The sequence below is a fragment of the Equus caballus genome, chromosome 19 (assembly GCF_041296265.1).
Source record: "Equus caballus isolate H_3958 breed thoroughbred chromosome 19, TB-T2T, whole genome shotgun sequence".
In the NCBI taxonomy this organism is placed as follows: domain Eukaryota; kingdom Metazoa; phylum Chordata; class Mammalia; order Perissodactyla; family Equidae; genus Equus; species Equus caballus.
In genome coordinates, this window is record NC_091702.1 from 66,643,057 (window position 1) to 66,670,968 (window position 27,912).

The following is a 27,912-nucleotide window of genomic DNA, read 5'->3' on the forward strand; positions in this document are numbered from 1 at the left end:
TATTTCCTTAAGAAATATTGTTAAACATATTGTTGGTGTCATTAGAGAGTCATAAAGAAAACTGTTACATATATATATTTTTAAGGTTAATTTTTATTGAGCTTATGATAGTTTACAATCTTGTGAAATGTCAGTTGTACATTATTGTTTGTCAGTCATGTTGTAGGTGCACCCCTTCACCCTTTGTGCCCACCCCGCCATCCCCCCTTTCCCCTGGTAGCCACTAATCTGTTCTCTTTGTCCCCATGTTTAAATTCCTCATATGAGTGAAGTCATACAGAGATTGTCCTTCTCTATCTGGCTTATTTCACTTAACATAATTCCCTCAAGGTCCATCCATGATGTTGTGAATGGGATGATTTTATTCTTTTTTATGGCTGAGTAGTATTCCATTGTATATATAGACCATATCTTCTTTATCCAATCATCAGTTGATGGGCACTTAGGTTGTTTCCACATCTTGGCTATTGTAAATAATGCTGCAATGAACATAGGAGAGCATGGGACTTTTGGAATTGCTGACTTCAAGCTCTTTGGATAGATATCCAGCAGTGGGATGGCTGGGTCATATGGTATTTCTATTTTTTTTTTTTCTGCTTTATCTTCCCAAACCCCCCGTACATAGTTGTATATCTTAGTTGCAGGTCCTTCTAGTTGTGGGTTGTGGGACGCCACATCAACATGGCCAGACGAGTGGTGCCATGTCTGCGCCCAGGATCTGAACTCTGGGCCACCGCAGCGGAGCGTGCAAACTTAACCACTCAGCCACAGAGCCAGCCCCCCTATTTTTAATTTTTTGAGGAATCTCTATACTGTTTTCCATAGTGGTTGCACCAGTTTGCATTCCCACCAGTAGTGTATGAGGGATCCTTTTTCTCCACAACTTCTCCAACACTTGTTACTTTTGTTTTGGTTATTTTTGCCATTCTAATGGGTATAAGGTGATATCTTAGTGTAGTTTTGATTAGAATTTCCCTGATGATCAGTGATGATGAACATCTTTTCATGTACCTATTGGCCATCCATATATCTTCTTTGGAGAAATGTCTGTTCATGTCTCCTGCCCATTTTTTGATCAGGTTGTTTGATTTTTTGTTGTTGAGTTGTGTGAGTTCTTTATATATTATAGAAATTAACCCTTTGTCAGATGTATGACTTGCAAATATGTTTTCCCCATTAGTGGGTTGTTTTTTTGTTTCAGTCCTGTTTTCCTTTGGCTTGAAGAAGCTCTTTAGTCTGATGAAGTCCCATTTGTTTATTCTTTCTATTGTTTCCCTTGTCTGAGAGGACGTGGTGTTTGAAAAGATCCTTTTAATACTGATGTTAAAGAGTGTACTGCCTACATTTTCTTCTAGAAGCCTTATGGTTTTAGGTCTTACCTTTAGGTCTTTGATCCATTTAGAGTTTATTTTTGTGAATGGTGAAAAAGAATGGTCAATTTTCATTCTTTTACATGTGGCTTTCCAGTTTTCCCCGCACTATTTGGTGAAAAGACTTTCTTTTCTCCATCGTATGCCCTCAGCCCCTTTGTTGAAGATTAGCTGTCCATAGATGTGTGGTTTTGTTTCTGGGCTTTCAATTCTGTTCCATTGATCTGTGACCCTGTTTTACATATATTTTTAAAATTCAGGTTTTAGAAGTTTCGAAAGTTGTTTATCCATTAACTACAAGATCCATAGAATATTAGTAAATTTTTGATGATATCAGTACAATATAAAGGTTTGTAGCAAAATACAACTTCTTTTACCTGTGACTTGTGAGTATAGAAGATGGAAATAAATTGTGACTGTATCTATTAAGTAGATACACATGAAATATTTTTGAATAAATATAGTTACTGTGCTATATTGTATATTTATGTTGTTTTGTATCATGGCATTCTCCTTTCCCACCTCATGTACCATACCCAGTGCTGGTGCGACAGACATCTTAACAAATATTTTTTCAAGAAATGAATGAATCCAATCCACTGGCAGTTTACACTTTTTGAAGAATAAGTGGAAAAACTATGTCTTGATTAGATAAAATTTTGTTTTAATAGGCAAATTAATGAAAACTTCAAACTGATAGAAATAATTCATGATATCAGTTTTAAATTTCTGAAAAACATACAAGACTCAGGCACATCCAAGGATGCAAGGGGATGTTTTATTTGCTCTGATGGAGGTAGAATTAGCTACTAAAATGTGTTTTTTTCTCCCCTGTACACAGTCCAGATATAGTCCCAGCTTGACAGATTAAAAATACAACCTGAGAGTTATGATGTTAAACTAAAGAATTAAAGCTTTTACATTTAGCATCATTTCTAGAATTAAATGGGCTATAGATATTACATTCAGCTTCTCTGATGCTTCATTAGCATCACTTATGAGCCAATATTTAAAATCGTTGGGTGAGATTGGCTCATTGATAACGCAGACCTACACCAGCAAGCAATGACAACTGCAGAGCAATTTTTCTGGGCTGGAAATGGGTAGAAAATGAGGACTAATAGAATCCTGAAGAAGAATGATCCATAGAGGAGAGGTAAATGGCGTGCACAGAGGTGGAATGTAGAATAAGTATTCTTCACTCTACCAAACTCTGGATACTCAGATAGTTGACAATTCAGCCTGGTAACAGGAAACAGCATATTAGGATTCAAGTAAAACCTCAATAATGAAAATGTAAAAAGAAAGTATTGCCAGCATTAAAAATATCTACAGGGGCCAGCCGGTGGCGCAGTGGTTAAGTTCCCATGTTCCGCTTTGGCAGCCTGGGGTTTGCTGGTTAGGATCCTGGGTATGGACATGGCACTGCTTGGCAAACCATGCTGTGGTAGGCGTCCCACATATAAAATAGAGGAAGATGGGCATGGGTTAGCTCAGGGCCAATCTTCCTCAGCAAAAAGAGGAGGATTAGCAGCAGATGTTAGCTCAAGGCTAATCTTCCTCAAAAAAAAATAAATAAATAAGAAAAAAAATCTACAAAAAGCTCAAATGTTAATCTTTGTGTATATAATGAGGTAATATTTTCATATTAACTGATGAACCAACACAGAGGTTCTTGTTATCACAGTATCAGTTTGTAAGTCCCTGAAGTGACAATACTTTCTTAGGGATGTAAGAATTGCCATAATGCGCAAATATTCCCGAATGAACTGACCACTCATAGAATTAATTTCCCCTTGAACTGACCACTCATAGAATTAATTTCCCCTCCCTGTTCAACGCCACTGTCTTCACCCATTGTGCCGACATCTCACCTACTCACCGATTTTCTGATAGAGTAAGCATAACTCAAATTCAATGTGAAGTGACCTTAAGAAAGATCTTCATAAAGTGGAGGAAATGGTGTTGGAGAACAGCTTGAAGGAAATGTAAGGCCCCATTGACAAATAGGGCCTGGTGGAATTAGAACAATTAGAAAGTGAATAACAAATGAGAAAAATAACACAAATGCAATAGATACGAATTTGTACGACAAGGATTAGGACGGACCCTTCGGAAAATTGGTGGAGCTTTTAAATATTTTACGACATTGCTCTATTATTATTATTCATTCCTATTATTACTTGAATTCAAAAGTGAAGTAGAGGCTGTCTCCAGTTATCACATTTTATCCTTCTGGAAGGTAATACCAAAGGAAACACTTGGCACTTGACTCATTCTTTGTAAAATTAGTACACGTTTGTGATTATAACTAAATTTTGGTTAAATATGAAATAAAAAATATATTTCCATAAGTTTTAGTTTAATTTGTCAAAATCAAGTCCTAAACAAATCTCTTTTTCTCCATTTACCATGAAATATTGTCAAGATTTTAAAGGATTAGTTTTATGAGATTTTCCTCCCTATAAGCTGCAACACTGAGGTGAAGGCTGACTGTAATTCTGTTTTGCCTGGTGGTCATTCCTGTCACTTCAGACAACAGCTTGTGCAGGTCAGATTTATTGCTTTAAGAGAGGGAGACAGAGCACAACAACGTCAATCTCACATTCTTTTTTCCCTAAACATACCTTTGAAGATCCAGACAGAGAGAATAGAGAAAGTCTCACCTTTGAGGAGCATTCTAAAGCCAAAATTTATTTCATAGAAGTAGATTTGGGAAACACTTATAGTGTTGTAAGAGCTAGGTATTGCCCTAGAAAGAAGGATTTAGTGAGTTGGGGGACAAGGAAAGTCAGCGGGAATAACTGGTATTGGCTGAGATGGGGCTCTGTGACTCACATTCTCAGGGAGTGTCCTGGGAATGAGATGGGAGACGGTCAAATGCCCATAGAAGTTTGGAGAGCTGTGGGCAAACGGGACCTTCCCGAGGGACCCAGGAAAGTTTTCAAAATCCTTCTTCATACTGGTACTGTGTATCATCAAAAGTGCAAAAATGGTGCCCTTCAACTTTTTCTTCAACTATGTGCTGGGATGTATCAGTTACCAAAATACCAGTTTTTCCATCTTCTTAAGTATCCTAGTGAAGGATGTTAAGAGAATTTACTCAGAAATTATCAGAGAAAGAGCAAGAGACACTGAACCAGCCGACTTTAAGCCTTGTGGACTTGAAAGGTATATGTTTTAGCTCAAAACAAGCTTCCGTGTCTAGCCTGGGGGTTAGACACAAATGCAGAAACCAAACTGATGGTGGCAGAGAGAGATAAGCAGAGGATCAGGGAGGATCCAGCATTTCAGAGGACCGCAGCATGGACAGAGCTCCTGGGGAACGTGACAGCTGCCTTTAGTGCCATGATGGCAGGGAAGTACCTACACATTTAGATGCAACCAAGGGAGGATGGAGGTGGGCGCGCGTATCCTAAATTGATGGGGTTTAAATCTGAAACAACCAAGGAAATTTTGAAATGTCTCCATTTCAAATCTTGAAATATCTGATGATATGGAATGAGCTAGATTAGATTTTTCGGAGGTTACAAATAGAAACTAAGGGGTTATAATTTTGTGAGTTAGGGAATTGGAAATACTGTACCTGCATTCCCACCGCTTTTTCTAAATAGACCCAACATGCTGATTTTCCATGTGAAGGCAGCCTCGGATGGTTGGCTGGTTGGTATCATAGCTGCAACCTGACAATGGCCTTCTGGGAATTTAGATGTGACCTCAGAGCAGCAACAGGAGACGTGTGGCGGGAATTTTTCTTTTACACGATATGAATCCTCCGTAATCCACATGGCAAAGTTCTATTATTTAAGAAGATGGAGAAATTGGTATTTTTGTGACTGGTGTATCCTAGCACCTAGAGCAGCGCTTCCATGTTGCAAGCTCTCAATAAATCTGTGTTGAATGAGTAACTGGAAAGTACTTCTTTCATTATGTCACAGTAAGATCATTCAATTCTACCTACATTCCACAACTTCAGGTTTTGCAATGATGAAAAGAAACAAAATAAGGAATTATTTTAGATAAGCCCAGCCACAGCTCAACAATCATTCCTTTCTTCATGTCTGTATGTGCTGTAGTAGTGTCCCCACTGTTGAACTCCTTCCTCGCCTCTCGGGAAAGGACGTAGAGGAGTGCAGCCCAGCTCACAGACCATGAAGGCTCTTCAAGTCCTACATGAGGTTGACTGTCTGCCTGGAACTTTATGCTATGGCATCTTTATGCGTATATATATATGCGTACATGGGAGTAAATAAACCTCTATGAAGATAACTACTTTTGAAAATTGACATTCCGTGTTTAATTATTCAACTCCTTAGGAATTTCAACTTGGAAACATAATATGCACTTTTATTTGACACCTTCATTTCTTCACTATCTCTGTCCTAACTACAATAATGTCCCCCCAAATCCTATTAAAACTCCTTCCTCAAAATTCACTTGCTTGATCTTTGTTGCTTTTGGTTCTAAGTGATTTCATTGCCTGAAAGGTCAAACTCCCTTAAGCTCTGATAGCTTAGCTGGAGTGCTCATGATCCAAGCCGTTGAAGTGGGCTGGCCAGAAGCGTCTGACAGGATTCTCCTTTGTATCTGTAGCTGCTGCTTTTGTTGTTTTTCTTTTGGGTGCTGATCCCTAATGCTGACACAGTCCATGAGCTTGGCGACATACTAAGTTGTTTCTTGAATGAATTGCAAGTTTGGTTTTGACTTTGTTATTTCAAGTTAAGATTTAGCACAGTTTTCTCCTTCCTGTATATTTTCTACCTTATGTATTGCTGCTTTAATTGTGTTATATTTTAATATGTTACATATAATTTGTGCACTTTCTCTGTGTAATTTCTCTAGGAAGTTTTTTCTACATTTAAATCCTTAAGCTACAGTAGATGTCATTTGTTTCAAACTTTCTTGAGATTTGTTTTTCTTCAGAATTTTTCTCAAGAGAGTTATTACTTCCTTATTTCTCAGGCTGTAAATAAAAGGATTTAGTAAGGGAACTACTATTGTAAACAGAATAGAAGCTGGTATATCTTTATCTCCTTCTTCAAGCAAATTTGGTCTAATGTACATGAAAAAAATAGATCCATAGAATAATGAAACAGACAAAAAATGGGATGCACAAGTAGAAAAGGCTTTGACCCTACCCTCTTTGGATTTCATTTTTAAAATAGTAAAGAGAATGTAGAGATAAGATATTAAGACACTGCCTATGGTGAAGACTTGAATTGAACCTGAAAAGATAAATAGTGCCACTTCATTGATATAAGGGTCAACACAGGAGAGTCTGTATAGAGGAAGAATATCACAATAAAAGTGATTGATTTGATGAGACCCACAGAAAGTTAACCTAAACAGAAGCCCTGTATGGATCAGGGAATGCAGGTTTCCAGCGACGAAGGCCCCTGTGGTCATCTGAATGCAGAGTTTCTTCGACATCATGGTGTGGTACTGCAGTGGGCTACATATGGCCACATAGCGATCATAGGCCATTGCTGCCAGGAGAAAGCAATCTGCAGTTTCAACAGTGCAAAGAAAATAAAATTGTGTCATGCATTCATAGAGGGAAATCATTGTGTTCTCAGAAAAGAAGTTCCCTAACATCTTAGGAGTAATGGCACAGGCACAGCAAGAATCCACAAGAGCCAGGTTGCCCAGAAAGATGTACATTGGCGTGTGAAGATGATGCTCTTTTGAAATCAATATCACCAGACCAAGATTCCCCATCATGGTGATCAGATAGATGGCCAAGAACACCATAAACAGAAGGGTCTTCAGCTCTGGGTCATCTGTAAATCCTGTGAGGATAAACCCATTTTTCATAGTAAGATTTTCTTCAGCCATTCTTGACTTCTCTGTTGAGAAAAGAATTATGGAGAAATGAGATACTAATTATAATATGCCCAATTCAACTACTGAGCTCTCTCTGGACTGGAAGGATGAGAAGCATCTTCCATAATGCTTTCACAAGTTATGCAGGTTTTGACGCACACTCAATTCTGGGGGAGTACCAATATCCTGAAGCTATTGCCTTTTTAGTTACTCATTTAACATTTTCCCAGCATATTTTCAAGGACAACATCAGATTAGATGCATGAAAATGGCTTTTGAGGTCTCAAGAGGAATATTCAGTGCAAAAAACTTCTCTATATGGGTTAGGTAAGGCGGATTCACAATTTAAGTGTCAGCAATTGGTATCAGTGTTCCCAAACAATTTCAGTGACTGCCTATGTGCTGGTTAACAATGATGCTAAAAAGAGTATTTTCATACATCCACATTCATAGCAACATTATTCACAATAGCCAAAGATGGAAACAACCAGAATATCCATTGATGGGTAAATGAATGAACAAAATGTGGTATATACATTTAGTGGGCTATTATTCAGCCTTAAATGGGAAAGAAATTCTGACACGAGTTTGAACATGAATGCACCTTGAAGACGTTACGCTAAGTGAAATAAACTAGACACTGAAGGACAAATATTGTATGATTTCACTTACAGGAATTAAAGTAGTCAAATTCATAGAGACAGAAAGTAGAATGGTGGTTGTCAGGGTGAGGGAGGGAATGGGGAGATTATGTTTAATAGGTTCGGAGTTTCAGTTTGGGAAGGTGAAAAAGAGATGGATGGTGATGATGGCTGCGCAACAATATAAATGTACTTAATGCCACTAAACTTACACTTAAATATGGTTGAAATGGCAAATTTTATGTTGTGTATATTTTACCACCATAAATTTGTTTAAAAAGACTATTTTCATTTGCATAGTCTTAGCAATTTACTATCTCGAATGCAAGTGGAGTATACATTTAAAAATAAAATGCTTTGGGGAAAAAAGAGGGCTATTTACAAGGTGTTTATACCCCTGGGGATTGGTGAGAGGAAGTGATGTGGATGGAAGCAGTAAGCGGAGAGAGAAAGGAGGGGAAAGGGAAAAAAAGCTATATTAAAAACCTTCCAGGTCATTTATAATAGCATTTATGTGTGCAATAAATACCATTCATGTGTGCATGTGCTTCAAGAAATTTAGATGTTATCAAAGACATTGGATAAATCCTAAGAGTTAAAATTTGATAAATTCAATTATATAACTATATGTCAAAGACATCATGAGTAAAATCAAATGTCAAATGTGAACTGAGAAATTATAACAATAAATATGATGTTTCTACAGTTTTATTCTGTAAAGAGCTTATACAAATTAGTAGGAATATCACTAGAAAATACATAAAGGACAGGAACAGAAAAATCTCAAAGGCAATACAATTTTTGGCAAATTAAAAATCTTTGCTAAGATATTCATTTTAGACTTCATTACTAACCAGAGACATCATTTGAAACAATTGAGGGCATATTTATTGTGCCTATCAAAATAGCAAGATTTTTTTTAAGAAAAAGAAATGATAATTTATAGTGTTGTCTAAAATAGAGTGAAATGGAAACCTAACTGCACTCCCAGTAGAAGTATAAATTGGTGTAATCATTGGAAAATAATTAGGTATTAGAGTAAGGATACTCTTAAATGTTCATCCACTGTGACCAGTAACCATTAATCCAGCAGAAAGAAATAATAGAACCTCAAAGATGTACATATAATGATGTCCATTGCAATGTTATTTATAAGAATCAAAAATTCAAAACATCTATATGGTAAACATTTGGTCAGTATAATTAAGTAAATGTGAATCGTCCATATGATGGTATATTGTACAATCATGAAAAATGGTGTTTACTTAGAATATTTAACGTAATGATAAAAATAGACATAATAAAACGCTACGTGAAAAATAAAAATATAAAGTTGTATAGACAGACTAATCCTAATTTTCCAGATAAATATTTACACATGAACGTAAGGGAAAGGCAGCACAGAAACACATCAAAATGTTACTAGTAGTTTTCTCTATGCAATGGAAATTATAGGTCACTTTTTCTCCTTTATATTTTCCTCTATTTCAAATTCTCTACAATGAGTATTACTTTTATAATCAAAAAACAAATTTTTTTTTTTTTTTTTAGAAGATTAGCCCTGAGCTAACAGCTGCCACCAATCCTCCTCTTTTTGCTGAGGAAGCCTGGCCCTGAGCTAACATCCATGCCCATCTTTCTCTACTTTTTTTTATATGTGGGATGCCTACCACAGCATGGCTTGCCAAGGGGTGCCATGTCCGCACCCGGGATCCGAACCGGCAAACCCCAGGCCACCGAGAAGCAGAACGTGCACACTTAACTGCAGCGCCACCGGGCCGGCCCCCCAAAAACAAATATTTAATTAAATAAATCAAATGACATGCTCTTACATCTGCTATGCTTTATAACTTGATTACCCCACAGTAACCACTGGGGATCCAAGTAATGTTTTCTGCACTCTGCGATTCTTTAGCGGAGAACATCACAGTGGATGTAGTGAGGAGGTATCTGCTTCATCCTAGTGATAACGGCGTTCACAGTTATAAGTAATAATAGTTTGCTGACAATCTTGAATGTATCGGAAACCATTCGGGAACATATTCACATCTGGTGGTAATGCAGTCTTAAGGCACCCGCTTCTATGTAAAGCAAGAACTCTTTGGTGTCAAGTTTTACTCTTTTGAGCATCAAGTGTTTCCACAATGTTCTGAGATTCTATGATGCTCACATTTATTAAACCTTCAGTATATTTTTAAAACTTCAATTATCTATCCCTTAGACATTTCCTTATAGGCAAAGAGTTCTAATCTTTTGAGCTATGTTTTATTTCAATCTATATTTGTTTATTTTAATTAATTCTAGAATCACTTATTCATTGACCTGGCATTTATTAAATGTCTGCTCTGTGCTATTTACTTTCTTAGAAGATGAGTTGACCTTCCTCGGCATTTCCGCATTGATGGTTTTCTGGATATTCATTGACCATAACTACACTCTATATTCCAGGAACAGAGGAAAAGCATCGTGGAGAGATGTAGGAAAAGATCTCTTCCCTTTTGGCTTCCTGAAAATATTACTAACTTTTAAATCTCAGACTATTTGGGACTGATCCCTTTAGGAACAAAATTAAAAAATGAACATTTGAACTCTATATAATTTGAATCATTTTTTCATTAAATGCCTTACTCTTGGCAACCTGAAGTCTAAAAAAATGAACATTTTAAATCTATATAAGAGTAATTTGAATAACATTTTTCATTAAATGCTTTATACTTGCCAGCTCGAGGTCATATAACATAGCAGGATTTCTTTCAGTTTTCCCAGTTGGTTAAAATTTATCAGACAGAAATGTTTTATGTTATTTTATTTCTCTAAGAATCAAAAGAGAAACTAGAAACCTCTCTCAAATTACACCAGGGGTTTAAAAGAATCACTTGAAATTATATTCCTTCCTCAAATGATTTATTTAAAACATAGGAAATGTCCAAAACAAAAATTCTAAACACTGTTTCATTGTAGAGGCTAGTAATCCATTCCATCTGTTAAATTGTAAGTTATATGGCAAACCACATTATTCAAATCGGTTTCAAAAACTTTGCTGATGCTTTCTGTTATTACACCAAAAGTGTGCCTTATTTATTTTTGATAAATTTAGGCTTCTGTTGAATTTAGAAGCGATACAAATGAATTATAGTCATTTGTCTACTTCTTACACAGTAGACTGCATGTTAAAGGAAAGATTTAAGGAACTTAAAATATGGAAAAATATGAATTGTAAAGAAAAACCCATGAAGAATTTAAAGAAATTAATGTTTCTGGAGGTTAATATTTCTAGTAAAAAGAACGTTTTAAATACTTTCTCACCTGGGTTTCCCTGATAAGAGTTTTATAAAGGCTAGTTGGTTAGGAAAGTAGATCCAGAAATAAACTCTATCTTCTTGATTGTTTAGGAGAACATTTCTACCAACGGGTCAATGATGATATTTATGTCATTGGTAGAGCATGGTTCAAATATTTTCAATAATTCTAAGGGGATTTGCTTGGCATTGACATCATAGTGCAGCCTGAGAGACCTAATCTGAAAATTAGAAACACACTAAATTGGAAGAATTCAATGTGTCCTTTGAGACCTACAGAGTAAGGCAGATGCCCATTTCCAAACAAATTTTAAGAGCCATGTTCTGATTTTAATTCATTTGAGTTTATACTATTTATCCTTACCATCAATCTGAATATGAAATCCTACGTAGGAATTAAAAATTCCCACTGGCCTGATCAGCAAAGGCTGCATAGAGGAAGTGGGAGCTGAGCTAGGATCTGTTGTCTCAGAGAAGTCGTGGTGTGAGCAGAGGGTGTAAAGTAGCACTTTCCCCCTTCTTTTTAAAATCAATATGCAATTTCTAGAATCTTCCTTTGAAATTATATTTACAATATGTTTAATCTTATATCTTAGTTATTCGAATAAACTTTAATTTTTTCTTACAAATTCAGAAGCACCTTCTCAAAAGTCTCCTTTCTTCAAAATACTCCCTTCTTTAGGAGTCCCATCGCTTATAGTGTAATGAATCCCTATTGTCCATCAATCTCAAGTCTCAGTTTGTTTGGTTAATTACTTATCTTGGTTGTCCTAACTCTTCATCGTTTGAGCTCACTGTGTCTCCTTACATTCTGCACTCCCCATGTACCATCCTTAAGCCAAGCCCTTCTCTTTATGGTTCTCTGAACAAGCCACTTTCACTCTTCCTTTTGCCTTATCTGTGTTACTTTCATCATTTCCCTCCATCTACCCAAGTCCTACCCTTCCCTTAGTACTCAGACCCAGGTCTACCTAACTTCCCTAGGACAAATTCATCTGTCTTCTTCCCAGCCTCCCAAGCTCTTGTTACCCATGTGACAACACTTCCCAAGTCTCAGTATTTGCCTTGTGTGGTCCTCCAGCATTTCATAGGTTAACTTGACTACGAGCTCACTGATATCAGGATCGTGCATATTTCTGAGAAGTATCCTAAGAATATAACAAAGAATAAAGCAGAAAAAAATCCCTCTCCTGGGAACTTAAATTCTAGAGCAAAGGGATTATTTCAGGAGAGGACCACGCATCTGTGATGACAGAGGACCAAGGCTGTGCTGATGTGGCACCATGGGGAGACTTCCTCCTACAATGAGAGCTTGTTAAGATCTGTTGGGAAAAGGCTCTACCAAAGGACGTGTGGAAAGATGGTGAATGTTCCTCCTAGCTCACTCCTGCACTTTTACCGCGGAGCAATGGGCGGTCAGGGAAGAATTCACAGTCAGGGAGAAGGAGCACGTAACTCATTTCTTGTTATTCTAATTTTCTTACAAATTTATGAAAATTTTTACACTTACTTAAAAATTTTGAAAAGTCCTTATGTTAGCAGCACAAAACAACTGCCATTTATTGCACCGTTTGTTCATACATTTATGCAATAAATACTTTATGGTGCCAACTCTGCGCCATCACCATTATAGAGTCTGTTTTCATGGGGCTTACATTCAAATAGAGGAGACCGGGGAAGCAGATATAAATAAATACATAAATAAGAAAAATAGCAAAGTAGTGAGTGCTATGCTGAGGGTGAAACAGAGCGATGTGACAAAGAATGCCTGGGAGTTACCTTAGACCAGAGGGTTTGAAAAGGTCTATAGGAAAAGGTGAGCAGTAACGCTGAGACATGAGTGGCAAGAAGCCAGCCATGGCAGTTTGGAGAAGAGCATGTTAGGTACAGAGGAGGTGGTGAAAATTCCTCAAAGTAGAAGTAAGATTTGCGTGTTTCAGGAAGCGGGAAAAGACAGAGGTATTTATTGAGTCGAGGGAGACTGGCGGAGGAATACTTCCTTGGGAGGGAGTGTGGATTAGGAATATGAGTTTTATGTTTTCTGTGTTATGTTTGAGATGTTATTAAAGTGGAGATGTCAAACAGGCCATTGAATATAAAAGACAAGCTGAAGATTAGCAGTCATCAGCCTATATATTTAAAGCCTGGGAACTGAGTGAGATCCTCCAGGGAGAAGGGGCAGGTGAAAGAAGGTGACTGGGAGAAAGCCCTCTGGAACTCTCTGGTCTAGATTAGACCAGATTATGTAGCATACAAGATGCCTGGTGAGAGTAGAATGCAGTGATTAGAAATTATGGTAAGTGTCCTAAAAAAAGATGAGGTCAGAATGCCAAATCAGGGAGCTTGAATTTTATTTAGTAGGCCTGGAATAAATCTGTCAAGGGACTGACTGAGTTTCAGAAAAACAATTCTGTGTGCGACTCATTTTTCTTCTCTATGCTACATTTTGCATGTTGATATGGCATAGATGATAAATTAAACAACAAATGTTTGAGTGTTCCTTATGTACCATGTAAGATTAAAACGGGGGAATAAAGATGACTTTAAACTAAGATTCTTATTTAAAAGAACTCCAAGACAATAAAAAAGACCCCAAATTTAGTGTGACCAATGTTGGTTTGCTTTTCTGGTCATATTTGACTCATTGATCCAGAGTTGATAGTGCTTATTACAATGTCAAGCACGGTGCTAATAAGCAAGAGCAATTCAGAGCAGTCTGAGGCCCAATCCCTGTTTGCCCTCACTTCTCAATGAACTGAGGAGGCAGTCATGTAAACAAATAATTAGAATGCAAGTGATAAAATCTATAGTATAATCATACATTCAGAAGTATGGGAGAACAGATTGGAGTGACTTAATTTGCCTGGGGGTGTTGAAAATGTTTTCTGGAAGAAAAATAACATTCTAGTTTGCAGGAGAGAACAAACCTCCATGTGGGAGGAGCAAATCTCCACAGCCCCCAAGCCTTTTCCCAGATTCCCCTTTTCCTCCTGGGGAAGCAGTCACCCTGCTGCCAAAACCATGGTGACCATGAGAAGGCATTGCTCTTCCATTCACTCTGGCCCAGATGGCTCCCCGCAGCACAGAGGAGATGAAGCGGGATCATTTGTACGTGCCTTGACTAGACTTGGAGATAACCACTGGGAAACAAAGGGTAGCAGCATGCAACTAGAAGCGTAGCTCTCAATCCTTTCTACCCACTGAGAAGGCAAGTTGGCAGGTGATGTTGACTGTGTGACACACTCCTACGGACTTCCTCAGGTAAGGAGCAGCCGCCCACAGGCTAGCTCTAATTCCTCTTCATTTTCTTCCATTCAAGAGAGTATGTGGTAATGCAAAGGAATGAGGAAGATGTTATTGAGATAATCTGGAATCCACTCTAGTCATGTAAAAAAAGTAAGTCATACGAAACTATGATCCTTTATTATTAGGAACACCTTAATTGTGATGCATCTTGTAACTGATTGTGATGGAGCAGGGTGTTGAAATAGTCTGAAGCTTGCTGATCTTGATCATCTGGTTTATATAATGAGTTGTTCATCTTGTACTTTTGGTTCCCTGTAGGGAGGCCTCCTTGCCTATCTCCAAGTCTACCTCTGAGAGGCAGATGCTATCTTTTTCCAATCGCCTGGAAATTCAGGCATGGCTCAGCCCCAGGGGACCTATTTCCAAGAATATGAGAGACGGAAGAGCAGGCAGGAGCTCCACCCCTTGTTTCTTTGTCTGAGGGCTTAGCTCTTCCCCATGAGACTGACATTAGGAATGCCCAATCCTTCAGGGGAGCTTCTAACCTTAACCACAGGATATGGCCGTATCCTCAACAGAGCGATGACAGTAAAATATCCTACAATTAGGCCCAGCATCTCTATAAGAAGCACACACACATAACAAAAAACAATAGGTTGTGTTTTATTACAGATTACCCAGGAGAGGACATTTCATCATGACCTTCAAAGATATGTAGACATTTTCTCAGCGAAGAAGCATTGGAAAGGGAATGCTGAGCAAAAAATCAGAAGCATGAAAGCTTGTGACGTGCTGGAGGAGTGGAAAGCAGCCCCAGTCTGGCTGGAGTGCACGGTGTGTTAGAGAGCTTGGTGCTCACAATTACGTTACAGGTGGATTACTCAGTGGTTGATCCAGTTTTGACATCCTCTGCCTGAAATAAATATAGAATGAATCAGCTATTCATAATCAAGTAATTGCTCAGGAGAAGTTTTCAGTACATACCAACATCTCCAAATTTGTTTTTGTCAGAGTAAAAGTCAGCAGACTTCCTAAGATGATGTAGGAATTAAGAGACAGCAAGTGGTAGACTAAGCTGTGCTCAATAGAGAAATTCATAACTGAAGATGTGGAACTTGCTTTCTTTTCCCTCCTTCCTTCTATTTATCTCCTCTTTCTTATATACATACACTTATTTTGTAGCATTTTATTCAAATATGTCCTGTCTACTTCATGCCAGCCACAATACTAGGCACTATGGTTAAGCAAAAAACAAAAGCAGATATGGTATCTGCCTCCCCTCCCCTCATAGAATTGAGAGGAAATTACAGAAGACAGACCTTAACCAAATAATCACCCAAGTGAATTTAAAATTACAACTTTACTTTTCTGAAGGCAAGATGATTGGAGATATGAGACTTAGAGAGATTTAGCCTAGTCTGAAAAGGCAGGATAATGTGGTAGTTAACCCTGTGGGCTTGGGATCCATAATGCCTAATTTTGAATCTTGGCTATACCACTTTCTAGCTGATTATACGGAAAGTACTTAACCTCTCTGTGCATCAATTTCCTCATCAGGAAAATGGACATTATAATGGATTATACTCTGAAAATGGAAACTAAAAAGATGATTTTGAAGACTTAAAGAATTATTTGTAAAACACCAGAGGAAAGCCTAGTACACAGTAAGTGCTCAATAAATGCCATCGTCACTACTACCACCACCATTGTCATTATTACTTGAGGTGAGTGGAGGAGGGAGGAGATGATAGAAAGATTTCTTTGAAGAAGTGATGACGGAGCTGAAATCTGGAGGCTGAGCAGAATTTACCAGGGAAAGGGGAAAGGGTGTGTTGTAGGAGAACACATATGAAGGCCTGTTTCTGCGGGGAACATGACAATTTCCAGGTACTGGAAGAGGGTCAGTAAGGCAGACAGGGGGAAAATGGTGCAAGAGAGTGAGGAGAGGTGGGCAGGGGACAGATAGTGTGGGGGTACTGTAAACAATATTAAGAATTCGGGTTTTTATTCCAACAACAATAAGAATCCATGGAAAGTTTTTATAAAGAAACCTGACACGGTCAGATTTACATTTTATGACTTAATTCTGGCTGAAGCATGAAGAACAGATTGGAAGCTGGCAAAACTGGGTGTGGACAAACTAGTGAAATTGCACAGGAAAGAGATGATGGTGGCATGGGCTGGGTGGCAGAGTTGAGTGGAATGGACAAATTGCTGAAGTCTTTGGGATGTAGAGTGAGCAGACTTCATGATCGATTGGATGTAGGGTTCACAGAAGGAGCATCTAAAATTCCGCCGTATGTAACCATGGCACTCGTTGAGACTGCAAACACTGGAAGAGGGTCCAGTTCGGGGAAAGAGGAGAGCAGGAGGCAAGTTGGATTTCACTCGTGCTTAGTAGGAGGTGCCTTTGAGACCCCTAGAAAGAGATGTCTTACTGGCAATTGAACATAAGGGCTTGGGGCTTAGAAGAGAGGTCTGAACGTATGTTTACGTGAAGATGTATGTTTATGAGTTGATCATCTAGAGGTGGTTTCTGAAGCCTAGAGAGAGGATACAGGTTAGAAAGTGCAGAGCAAGACTCTCCAAGAGAAATATAATGTGAGCCACTTATGGAATACAGAATTTTCTAGTAAATACCTTAAAAGATAGTAAAAAGAAACATGCGAAATTAATTTTAATAACATATGGTTTGTTTAACTAAATATATCCAAAATATTATCATTTTAACATGTAGTCAATATCAAAATTATTAGTAAGATATTTTGCATTACTTTTTCATATCAAGTCTTCAAAGTCTGGTGTGTTTTTTTAGTTACAGCACATTGTGATTCAGACTATATACAGCTCAAGGACTCCATAGCCACCTGCTTAGTGGCTGCCTGCTGGACCGCACAATTCTAGGAGCAGGGAGAGAAGAGAGGAAAAAGAGAGGGCGGGGGGGGGGGGGAAGGAGAGGAAGACAGACAAGGCGATGTAGAAAAGCCAAGGGGACAGCATTTCTAAGCCAAAGTTAGTGAACAAAAGAGTCAACTGACTTCAGACTTCGTGGTCACTGTAAGGGAGTTTCCTAAAGCTGCATTGTTCTGTCCTGTTTAGGAAAACCTTAACTGACCTCACTGTCAGCTCTTTCGTTCCTGTCTCATCTCTCTCAATTTTTAGAATCAAACTTCTTAAAAAGCATTCTACACCTGCTGTTTTCATTAACTCTCCTCAATTGCCTGCAACCTAGATTTCATTCCCATCCTTTTGTAAAAACTGCACTCCCCAGTGACCTGTCGATCCAGTCCAATGATCTTTCCAGAACCTTTGTTCTCCTTGACCTCGCTACAATATTTGAAAGTCTAAACATTCTCAAAACTGTTTCTTTCCGTCTCAACACAGGCATTTTTTGAAGTTCCGTCTCTGACCATTTCTTCTCTTCCAGAAATTAGTAACTCGCGGCTGGGTGCAGCAGGCTCCCAAATCTTCATTTGCAGCCCTCAAACTCTCCACATAACTGACATCTGTGGGATATTTCCATAATATCTAATCATCGCCTCAAACTCGCCATACTTGAGAGGGAAATGACCTTGTACCAGGAAGGAGCTTTTCCTCCTAACTCCCCTAGGCTGTCATAGCGTGTGACAGAGATTGGTCAGGAAAAGTATCCTCGATAAAACATCATATAAGCTGAGGCCTGGAGGTACTGAAGAGTTAACCAGGTAACAGGAGGAGGAGAGGGGGAACAGTATTCCAGGTTGTGGATACCATTTGTTCACTCAAACTTCCTTTCATGCCTCTATCAGCAGTGTCAGCTGCCTCCTGTGTGCCATGCATGGTGCTAGTCTCTCGGGATAGGCAGTGAGCAAGTTAGACATGGTCCCGGCCCTCATGGAGCTTTTCTTCTAGTGATGGAGAGACACACTAAGCTGATCATTACAACTGTATTAAGTGCTATGAGGAAAAGTACAGAAACTATGGACACGTAGAAGAGGGGTCTTCCCACCCTGGGGATGGGGGCAGGGAAAGCTTCCCAGAGAAAACAGCCATCAGCTGAAGCCTTGAGAGTATCTGGATTAACCAGATCTTTGGGGAAGAAGGGAGACAAATACATTCATGCCGTAGACAGTATGTGGAGGCGTTGAGTTGGGAAGCAGCCTGTGGGTTCTGGGAACTGAGAGGTCAGCGCAGCTGTAGCGCAGTGCAGTGCTACAGGGGGAGCAGTGGGAAGTGCGGCTGGGAGAGCCAGGGGTCAGACGTCACCAGGCCTTGTAGTCCACACACTAGATCCCAAGTGTATCCTAAGAACAAGGGGGAGACGCTCAACATCGGCAGCTTCAAACCTGCAGGATCCTCTCTGACGCTGCTGTTATCCTTCCTCCTCGTATCCAGCCTGTCAGCAGCTTGTCCTCAAGTCCCACACGTTCCTCCCTGTGTCGGTCCCTTCTACCACTCTCGCTCAGGATGGTAGCCCATGATTCTCGGCTCATATGTTTCAGACTCTGTACAAGGGCCCACAAACTTGAGATCAGTTTTGACCAAGTTATTTTTCCATATATATATATATATATATATTTTTTTTTTTTGAGGTAGATTGGCCCTGAGCTAACATCTGTTGCCAATCTTCTTTTTTTTCTCTCCAAAGCCCCAGTACACAGTTGTGTATCCTAGTTGTAAGTCCTTCTAGTTCTTCTATGTGGGATGCCACCACAGCATGGCTCGATGAGCAGTGTGTAGGTTCATGTCCAGGATCTGAACCAGGGGACCCCAGGCCACTGAAGTGGAGAGTGTGAAATTAACCACTATGCTACTGGCCTGCCCCTTCATATTTTGATTAATATGCAAAATTTCCTGTTTCTAAAACTGACCGTATCTACTGAGATGGTACTCTCTGTCAAATGGAGCATTAATAGGTGGTCAGATGTGTACTGTAACACTGAGCTGGTACCACAGAAAATGCTGACATTTTGTCTTGTGAATAGGTAAGAGAGCTTGGTCGAACCAGTGAACACTTCTTTCAAAGTACAGACATTGTACAAAGAGCAGCCGAGAAAAGCTTTCATTAATAATAAATTTCATTTGTAGGTATTACGAAACTTTATTATATGAGAGTAGTCATTTTGTTGTAATTATTGCTGTCTTGTTTGATGCTTTTGTGTCTTTTCATTTTTTGGAGCATGCTGCTAAAATCATTAATGTCTGTGTGTGACTTGGTTAATTTTAGTTTTAACTGGTCAGCTGGGGAGATTTGCATGAATTAACACTATCCAGTGACATTTTTGGTAAACCTGAATGTCCTCACGGGAGACTTTGTTAACAGTCCGGCCCTTAGAGATGGGAACTGGACAAGCTCCGTAAGTGCAAGTGAGTGCGGCTTCATTTGCAAACAGCGCACAATGCACATGGTTAGGAAACAGACGAGCACTTCTCGCGTCAGTGTGACAGAAAGAGAAGAGAGTGTGTATTGAGGCAGCCCTCTGGGCCAGAGACATCATTAGCAAGAAGGGCTGAGTTTATCCTTCAAGGATCACACTTTCATTATAGGAAGCAAAGAGCCCTAGAAATCTCCCCAGAAGGCTGATCGGAATCCTTTTATTAGAGAAAACGAGAACAACGCAGTGTCAGGAACATCACCGTAGTGCTGTGTGCCCAGAGAGTCTGTATCAGAGGTGTACCGCCCAGAGCATCTCTCCACTCTCCTGCTTCGGAGTGGACATCTTCTGCACTGAGGGACCCCCATGTGCCGTGGGCCTGGATTCCTCCTTGCACCAGCAAACTGCAAGAGATTAGTCAACACATATTTCTTGCCCTCCTTCTCCTGTAAGATGCTGCGAGGGCTTCCAACTACCCAAGCGCTCAGGAACAATAAGAACGGCCACTTCTATTGAGAATTTAAGCCTTTTACAAATACAACTTAATACCAACAAAACCTCAGAGACAAAATTGCACCTTCAAGGAGACGTTAATGATTCTCAGTGAATGTAATTTCTTTTTCTTTTCTTTTTTTTTTTTTAAAGATTGGCACCTTGAGCTAACAACTGTTGCCAATCTTCTTTTTTTCTTAAAGATTGGCACCTGAGCTCACAACTGTTGCCAGTCTTTTTTCTTTTTTTTCTTCCTGCTTTTTCTCCTCAAATCCCCCCAGTACATAGTTGTATATTTTAGTTGTGGGTCCTTCTAGTTGTGACACGTGGGATGCCACCTCAACATGGCCTGATGAGTGGTGCCATGTCCACACCTGGGATCTGAACCAGCAAAACCCTGGGCCGCCGTAGCTGAGCATGCGAACTTAAACACTAGGCCACGGGGCCGACCCCGTGTAATTTCTTTATCCAAGAGAATCTTCAGTATTTTTTAGTCTGGAGCTTAAAAAAAAATAGAAGCACCTTTAAATTGCACTGTTTGAAGTATTTTGGTGCTCTATATTAGAATCTCATTGATATTGATATAAATATCAATAGTTGGATATACTTATATAATTGGTATGTAAGTATCAATTATTGATATTGTCAATTATTTATATTGATATAAATGTCAACTTATTTATATTTTTGATCTTGATTCTGATAGCAGCCAAGCCTGAGGCGAAAGAAAGAAAAGGAATTGCCATTTGGTGCTGTTTTGGGGGGAAACCATAGATTTTTCTTCTTTTTTTGTTTTTATTTTGCTCTCTGTTAGTGTGTGGATTCTTCCCGACTCCCCTGCCTGATTACCAGGGACCTTCCAGCCCTCAGAATCTGAGCTCACGGCAGGAGCTTGAGGTGTCGTTAAAAGTTGGGGCTGGCCCGGTGGCGCAGCAGTTAAGTTCACACGTTCCGATTTGGTGGCCCAGGGTTCGCTGGTTCAGATCCTACAGATAAAGTACAGGAATATGGGCATGGATGTTAGCTCAAGGCCAGTCTTCCTCAGCAAAAAGAGGGGGATTGGTGGCAGATGTTAGCTCAGGGCTAATCTTTGTCAAACAAGGAAAAAAAAAGTTAAGCTATAACACACATGTAACAGTCTAGGGATCTTAGGTGTACAGTTCAGTGAATTTTTACCCATTTCTATACCTGGATATGTAATCACCACGGACATTAGCCTTCGCGTGTCTCTTTTCTCCTAGTGAGTGGCGTGGACTCTGGAACACTCTACAGCACTCCCCTCATTTGGTGCCTCTGTCTTTTCTCTCTCACCTCCCTTCGCCTTCTCCCTGCTCCATCTCTGCCCATCCCCATTGCTGCCCATTTCCCATCTTCTTCACATCTCCCTCTACTTAGCGTAGCTCTCTGGCTCTGTTCTCTCCTCTGTTCTCCTACCTTGTCCTGCTTCCACTGGCGTGCATGTATGTGCAAGTTCCTGGGCTCCTTGGGCTGGCTGCTCAACCTCAGTGCTCACTGCTCTATGTTCCCGCTGGAGCTCTGAATAAGCCCAGAATCAAACACTTCCAGAGAGAGTGCAATGGGATGACCATGATGGGCCACTTCAAGCCCTCAGTGTTTAAAGATTCTGGCTCCTTTTTTATTTTATTTTATTTTTTTTAGGAAGATTTGCTTTGACCTAACATTTGCCGCCAATCCTTCTCTTTTCGCTGAGGAAGAGTGGCCCTGAGCTAACATGTGTACCCATGTTCCTCTACTTTATATGTGGGATGCCTGCCACAGCATGGCTTGAGGAGCGGTGCTGGGTCTGAGCCCAGGATCCGAATGGTGAACTCTGGGCCACCGAAGCAGAGGGTGTGAACTTAACCACTGTGCCACCAGGTCAGCCCCTGGCTCCTCTTTTAACGCTTGAGCAACACACTGACTCCATCACGTTGACTCAGGCTGGCTTTCAAATCCGAGGATCCAGCGCTGACTCACGCCGGCCTGAATCTGAACGTGTCAGTCTGACACGGGTGTAAAAATGGGAAGCGAAGTTAGCTTTACAGACAGAAAATAGTGCCAATATCCACCAGGTCTTTATGAATTTACATTTATCAAAATGAAAAGTTTTTGTTACAAAATGATTACTTCTATACATGCCCATAGAAAAAATCGAAACAAAGAAGACATAAAAATCAGAAATAAAAGGAAAATTATATTATATAAGAAGAAATTAAAATCTAAAAACATACACACACTTGGTTGCTACCTAAAATAACTACTATTATTTTAATGTATATTCCAGAATTAGTTCTCATATTCTTTTAGGAAAGTGGAGTCATATCGGAAAGAGTGTTTTAACCATATCAAGAAGAAATCTGTATATCAATAAGCAAAAAATCTGCATCATAATTAAATGCCTTGGATGGAAAACACCTGGAGCCCCAGGTGCAGGGAGCCCCTCCTCCCGGACTTGTCTGGAAGCAGCCTGGCTCAGCCACTTGTCAAGCAAACCACTATCCTAGGTGAAGCCTTCCCGGAAGCCCCAATCAGAGTCACGGCGTGGTAGCAGGTGCCGGGTACCAGGCTCTGGACCAAAGGCCGGGCGGGGGCGGGACTGCCCGAGGCCGGCCAGGGGAGTGAACTGCGCACGCGCAGGGCTGCACGGCTGTCTCCTTCCTGGAGGCAGAGGCCTGGTTGTCTGTGCCGGACTCTGGCTCTGCACAGGGCACCCTCCCAGGCCGTCCAGCGAGCAAGCCCACAACAACCACAAGACAGTGTTCCCCTGCGTATCCTCGGGCCACTTCTTCCTGGCAGCAGCGTGTGTCTAGAATTCGTCTCAGGAGACCGTCCTGCCTGTGCCTCGAGCCCTTCTCTTGAGGAACAGCCATGGGTACGTACCCAATGGGATTACCATTATTTTTTCCCAGCTTTATTGAGATATAATTGCCATATAACGTTGTCGAACTTTAAGCTGTACAGTGTGGTGCTTTGATACACATATATTGTGAAATGATTGTGACGATGTTGGTTAATACCTCCATTACCTCACATAATTACCCTTTTTCTGTGTGGTGAGAACTTTGAATATTTACTCTCTTCGCAGCTTTCAAGTATTTAAAGCAGTGTTAACTGTAGTCACCATGCTGTACATTACATTCCCAGAACACATTCCTCTTAGAGCTGGAAGTTTGTACCCGTTGATGACCAACGTTGCCCCGTTTCCCTCGGTCCTCAGTCCCTGACAACCATCATTCTCCTCTCTGTTTCCATGAGTTTGCTTTTTTAGATTCCACACTTAAGTGAGATCAAACAGCGTTCGGCTTTCTCTGTCTGGCTTATCTCAGCATAACGCCCTCAAAGTTCATCCATATTGCTTCAGATGGCAGGATTTCCTTCTTTTTTACAACTGAATAATATTCCTGTCTGTCTGTGTGTGTATCACATTTTCTTTATCCATTCATCCCACAGTGGACACTTAGGTTGTTTCCGTGACTTGGCTATTGTGAATAATGCTGCAATGGACATGAGGGCACAGTTCTCTCTTTGAGACAGTGATTTCATTTTCTTTGGATATATACCCAGAAGTGGAATTGCTGGATCATTTGGTAGTTCTGGTTTTAATTTTTTGAGAAATCTCCATACTGTTTTCCATAGTGGCTGCACCAATTTACATTCCCACCAACAGTGCACAAGGGCTCCCTTTTCTCCACTTCCTCACCAACACTTGTTATCTCTTGTCTCCTACATGGCAGTCATTCTAACAGGTGTGAAGGAATAACCCATTATGGTCTTGATTTGCATTTCCCAGATAATTAGTGATGTTGAGCATCTTTTCATATACCTTTGGCCATTTGTATGTCCTCTTTGGAAGAATGTCTATTAAGGTCCTCTGCCCATTTTTTAATAGGATTATTATTATTATTATTTTGTTAGTGAGTTGTATGAGTTCCTTATACAGGAGGGTCCCCTTATCTGCGATTTTGCTTTCTGCGGTTTCAGTTACCTGTGGTCAATCATGATCTAAAAATATTAAATGGAAAATTCCAGAAATGAACAATGTTTTAAATTGTGTACTGTTCTGAGTAGGATGTGATGAAATCTAGTGCCATCCCTCTCCGTCTCTCCCAGGGCCTTGAATCATGCATTTGTCCAGCAGATCCACGCTGTGTAGGCCACCTGCCTATTAGTCATTTGTTAGCAGTCTTCATTATCAGAGTGACTGTCACAGTATTGCAGTGCTTGTTTCCAGGTAACCCTTATTTTACCTATAAATGGCCACAAAGCACAAGACTAGAGATGCTGGAAATTTGGATATTCTCTTACTGTGCCTGATTTATAAATTAAGCCTTATCATAGGTCTGTATGTGTAGGAAAAAACAGTATATATAGAGTTCAGTACTTTCTGTGGTTTCAGGCATCCGCTTGGGGTTTTTGGATGTATCCCCCATATTTTGGATAGTAACCCTTTATCAGATACATGGATTGTAAATATTTTTCCCCATTCCATAGGTTTCCTTTTCGTTGTGTTGTTTCCTTTGCTGTGCAGAAGCTTTTAGTCTGATGTAGTCCCACTTATTTTTGCATTTGTTGCCTTTGCTTTTGGTGTCAAATCCAAAAAATCATTACCAAGACCAATGTCAAGAAGGTTTTTCCTTATGTTTTCTTCTAGGAGTTTTATGGTTTCAGGATTATTATTATTATTATTTTGTTAGTGAGTTGTATGAGTTCCTTATACAGGAGGGTCCCCTTATCTGCGAATTTGCTTTCTGCGGTTTCAGTTACCTGTGGTCAATCATGATCTAAAAATATTACATGGAAAATTCCAGAAATGAACAATGTTTTAAATTGTGTACTGTTCTGAGTAGCATGTGATGAAATCTAGTGCCATCCCTCTCCGTCTCTAAATGTTTATTTATTAAACATTTATTGAGAGACTATCTTTTCCCCATTGTGTGTTCTTGCGTCCTTGTCAAAGATTACCTGACCTTATATGTATGAGTTTATTTTGGGGCTATGAGTTTATTTTGGGACTTTTGATTCTGTTCCATTGGTCTATGTGTCTGTTTTTATACCAGTACCATATGTTTTGATTAAATGAGTTTTGTGAGAAAATTTGAAACTAGGAAGGGTGATGCTTCAAGCTTTGTTCTTTCTCAGGATAGCTTTGTCTATTTGGGGTCTTTTGCGGCTCCATGTGAATCTGTTTCTGTGAAAAATGACATTGGAATTTTTATAAGGGTTGCATTGAATCTATAAGTGGCTTTGGGGAGTATGATTTTTTTTTTTACTGTCTTTATTTTATTGAGGTCATAATGGTTTATAATATTGTAAATTTCAGGTATGCGTTGTTATTTATCAGTTTCTGTATAGACTGTGTTGTGCTCATCACCAATAGTCTAATTTTTATCTGGCACCGTATGTATGTGTCCCTTTATCCCTTATGCCCACCCTCTGACCCCCTTTTCCTCTGGTAACTGCTAATCTGTTCTCTGTGTCCATGTGTTTGTTTATCTTCCACATATGGGTGAAATAATGCAGCATTTATCTTTCTCTGTCTGGTTTATTTTGTTTAATATACTACCCTCAAGGTCCATCCATGTTGTTGCAAATGGGACAAATTTGTCTTTTTTATAGCTGAGTAGTATTCTACTGTGTGTATGTACCACATCATCTTTATCCATTCATTCATTGATGGGCACTTGGGTTGCTTCCACATCTTAGCTATTGTGAATAATGCTGCAGTGCACATAGGCATGCATAAATCTCTTTGTATTGTTGATTTCAAGTTCTTTGGATAAATACCCAGTAGTGCAAAGCTGGATCATATGGTATTTCTATTTTTAATTTTTTGAGAAATCTCCATACTGTTCTCCATGGGCTCCACACCAGCTTGCATTCCTACCAGTAGTGTAGGAGGGTTCTCTTTTCTCCACATCCTCTCCAATATTTGTTATTTTTTGTCTTGGTAATTATAGCCATTCTGACCAGTGTAAGGAGATATCTGACTATAGTTTTGATTTGCATTTCCCTGATAATTAGTGATATTGAACATCTTTTCATGTGTCTGTTGGCCATCTGTATATCTTCTTTGGAAAAGTGTCTGTTCACATCCTCTGCCCATTTTTTGATTGAGTTGTTTGTTTTATTGCTGTTGAGGTGTATGAGTTCTTTATATATTTTGGATATTGGCCCCTTGTCAGATATATGATTTGCAAATATTTTCTCTGAGTTGATGTGTTGTCTTTTAGTTTTGTTTGTTGTTTCCTTTTCCTTGCAGAGGTTTTTAGTCTGATGTAGTCCTATTCGTTAATTTTTTTGTTTCCCTTGCCTTGGTAGCCTTGGTTTTTGAACAGATGCTGCTACAACGGGTGTCAGAGAATGTACTGCCTGTATTTTCTTCTAGGCTTTTTATGTTTTCAGGCTTACATTCAAGTCTTTAATGCATTTTGAGTTAATTTTTGTGTGTGGTTCAAGATAATGGTCTACATTCATTCTTTTGCATGTGGCTTTCCAGTTTTCCTAGCACCATTTATTGAAGAGACTTTCCTTTCTCCATTGTATATTCTTGGCTCCTTTGTCAAAGGTTAGCTGTCCATGGATGTGCCGTTTTATTTCTGGGCTTTCAATTCTGTTCCGTTGACCTGTGTGTCTTTTTTTGTGCCATTACCATGCTGTTTTGAATACTACAGCTTTGTAGTATATTTTGAGGTCAGGTATTGTGATGCCTCAAGCTTTGTTCTATTTTCTCAGGATTGCTTTGGGTATTCGAGGTCTTTTGTTGTTCCATATAAATTTTAGGATTCTTTGTTCTGTTTCCGTGAAGAATGTTATTGGGATTCTGATTGTGATTGCATTGAATCTGTAGGTTGCTTTAGGTAATATGGACATTTTAACTATGTTTATTCTTGCAATCCATGAGCATGGAATATCTTTCCATGTCTTTATATCTTCTTTAATTTCTTTCAATAATGTCTTATAGATTTCAGTGTATAGGTCTTTCACCTCTTTGGTTAAATTTATTCCTAGATATTTTATTCTTTTTGTTGCAGTTGTAAATGGGATTATATTATTGACTTCTCTTTCTGCTAGTTCATTATTAGTGTATAGAAATGCAACTGATTTTTGTAAAGTGATTTTTCACCTTGCAACTTTGCTGTAGTTGTTGATTATTTCTAACAGTTTTCTGATGGAATCTTTAGGGTTTTCTTTATATATAGAATGATGTCATCTGCAAACAGTGAGAGTTTCATTTCTTCCTTTCCAGTTTGGATTCCTTTTATTTATTTCTCTTGCTTTATTGCTCTGGCCAAGACCTCCAGTATTATGTTGAATAAGAGTGGTGAGAGTGGGCACCCTTGTCTTGTTCCTCTTCTCAGAGGGATGGCTTTTAGTTTTTCACCTTTAAGTATGATGTGGCTGTGGGTTTGTCATATATGGCCTTTATTATGTTGAGGTACTTTCCTTCTATACTCATTTTATTCAGAGTTTTTATCATAAATGGATGTTGGATCTTGTCAAATGCTTCCTCTGCATCTCTTGAGATGATCATGTGATTTTTATTCCTCATTCTGTTAATGTGGTGTATCACATTGATTGATTTGCAGATGTTGAACTATCCCTGCATCCCTGTTATAAATCCCACTTGATCATGGGTCCTTTTAATGCATTGCCGAATTCGGTTTGCCAGTATTTTGTTGAAGATTTT

The 27,912-nt window shown here is 39.3% G+C and overlaps 1 protein-coding gene across 1 annotated transcript; it reads right to left on the reverse strand.

Moving 5' to 3' along the window:
- Positions 1–6,236: 6,236 nt before the first annotated feature.
- Positions 6,237–7,205, reverse strand: OR5K1 (olfactory receptor family 5 subfamily K member 1). Its single transcript, NM_001391607.1, is given in 1 exon segment — positions 6,237–7,205. A coding segment is annotated over 1 exon segment (969 nt).
- Between the last annotated feature and the right edge of the window lie 20,707 nt (positions 7,206–27,912).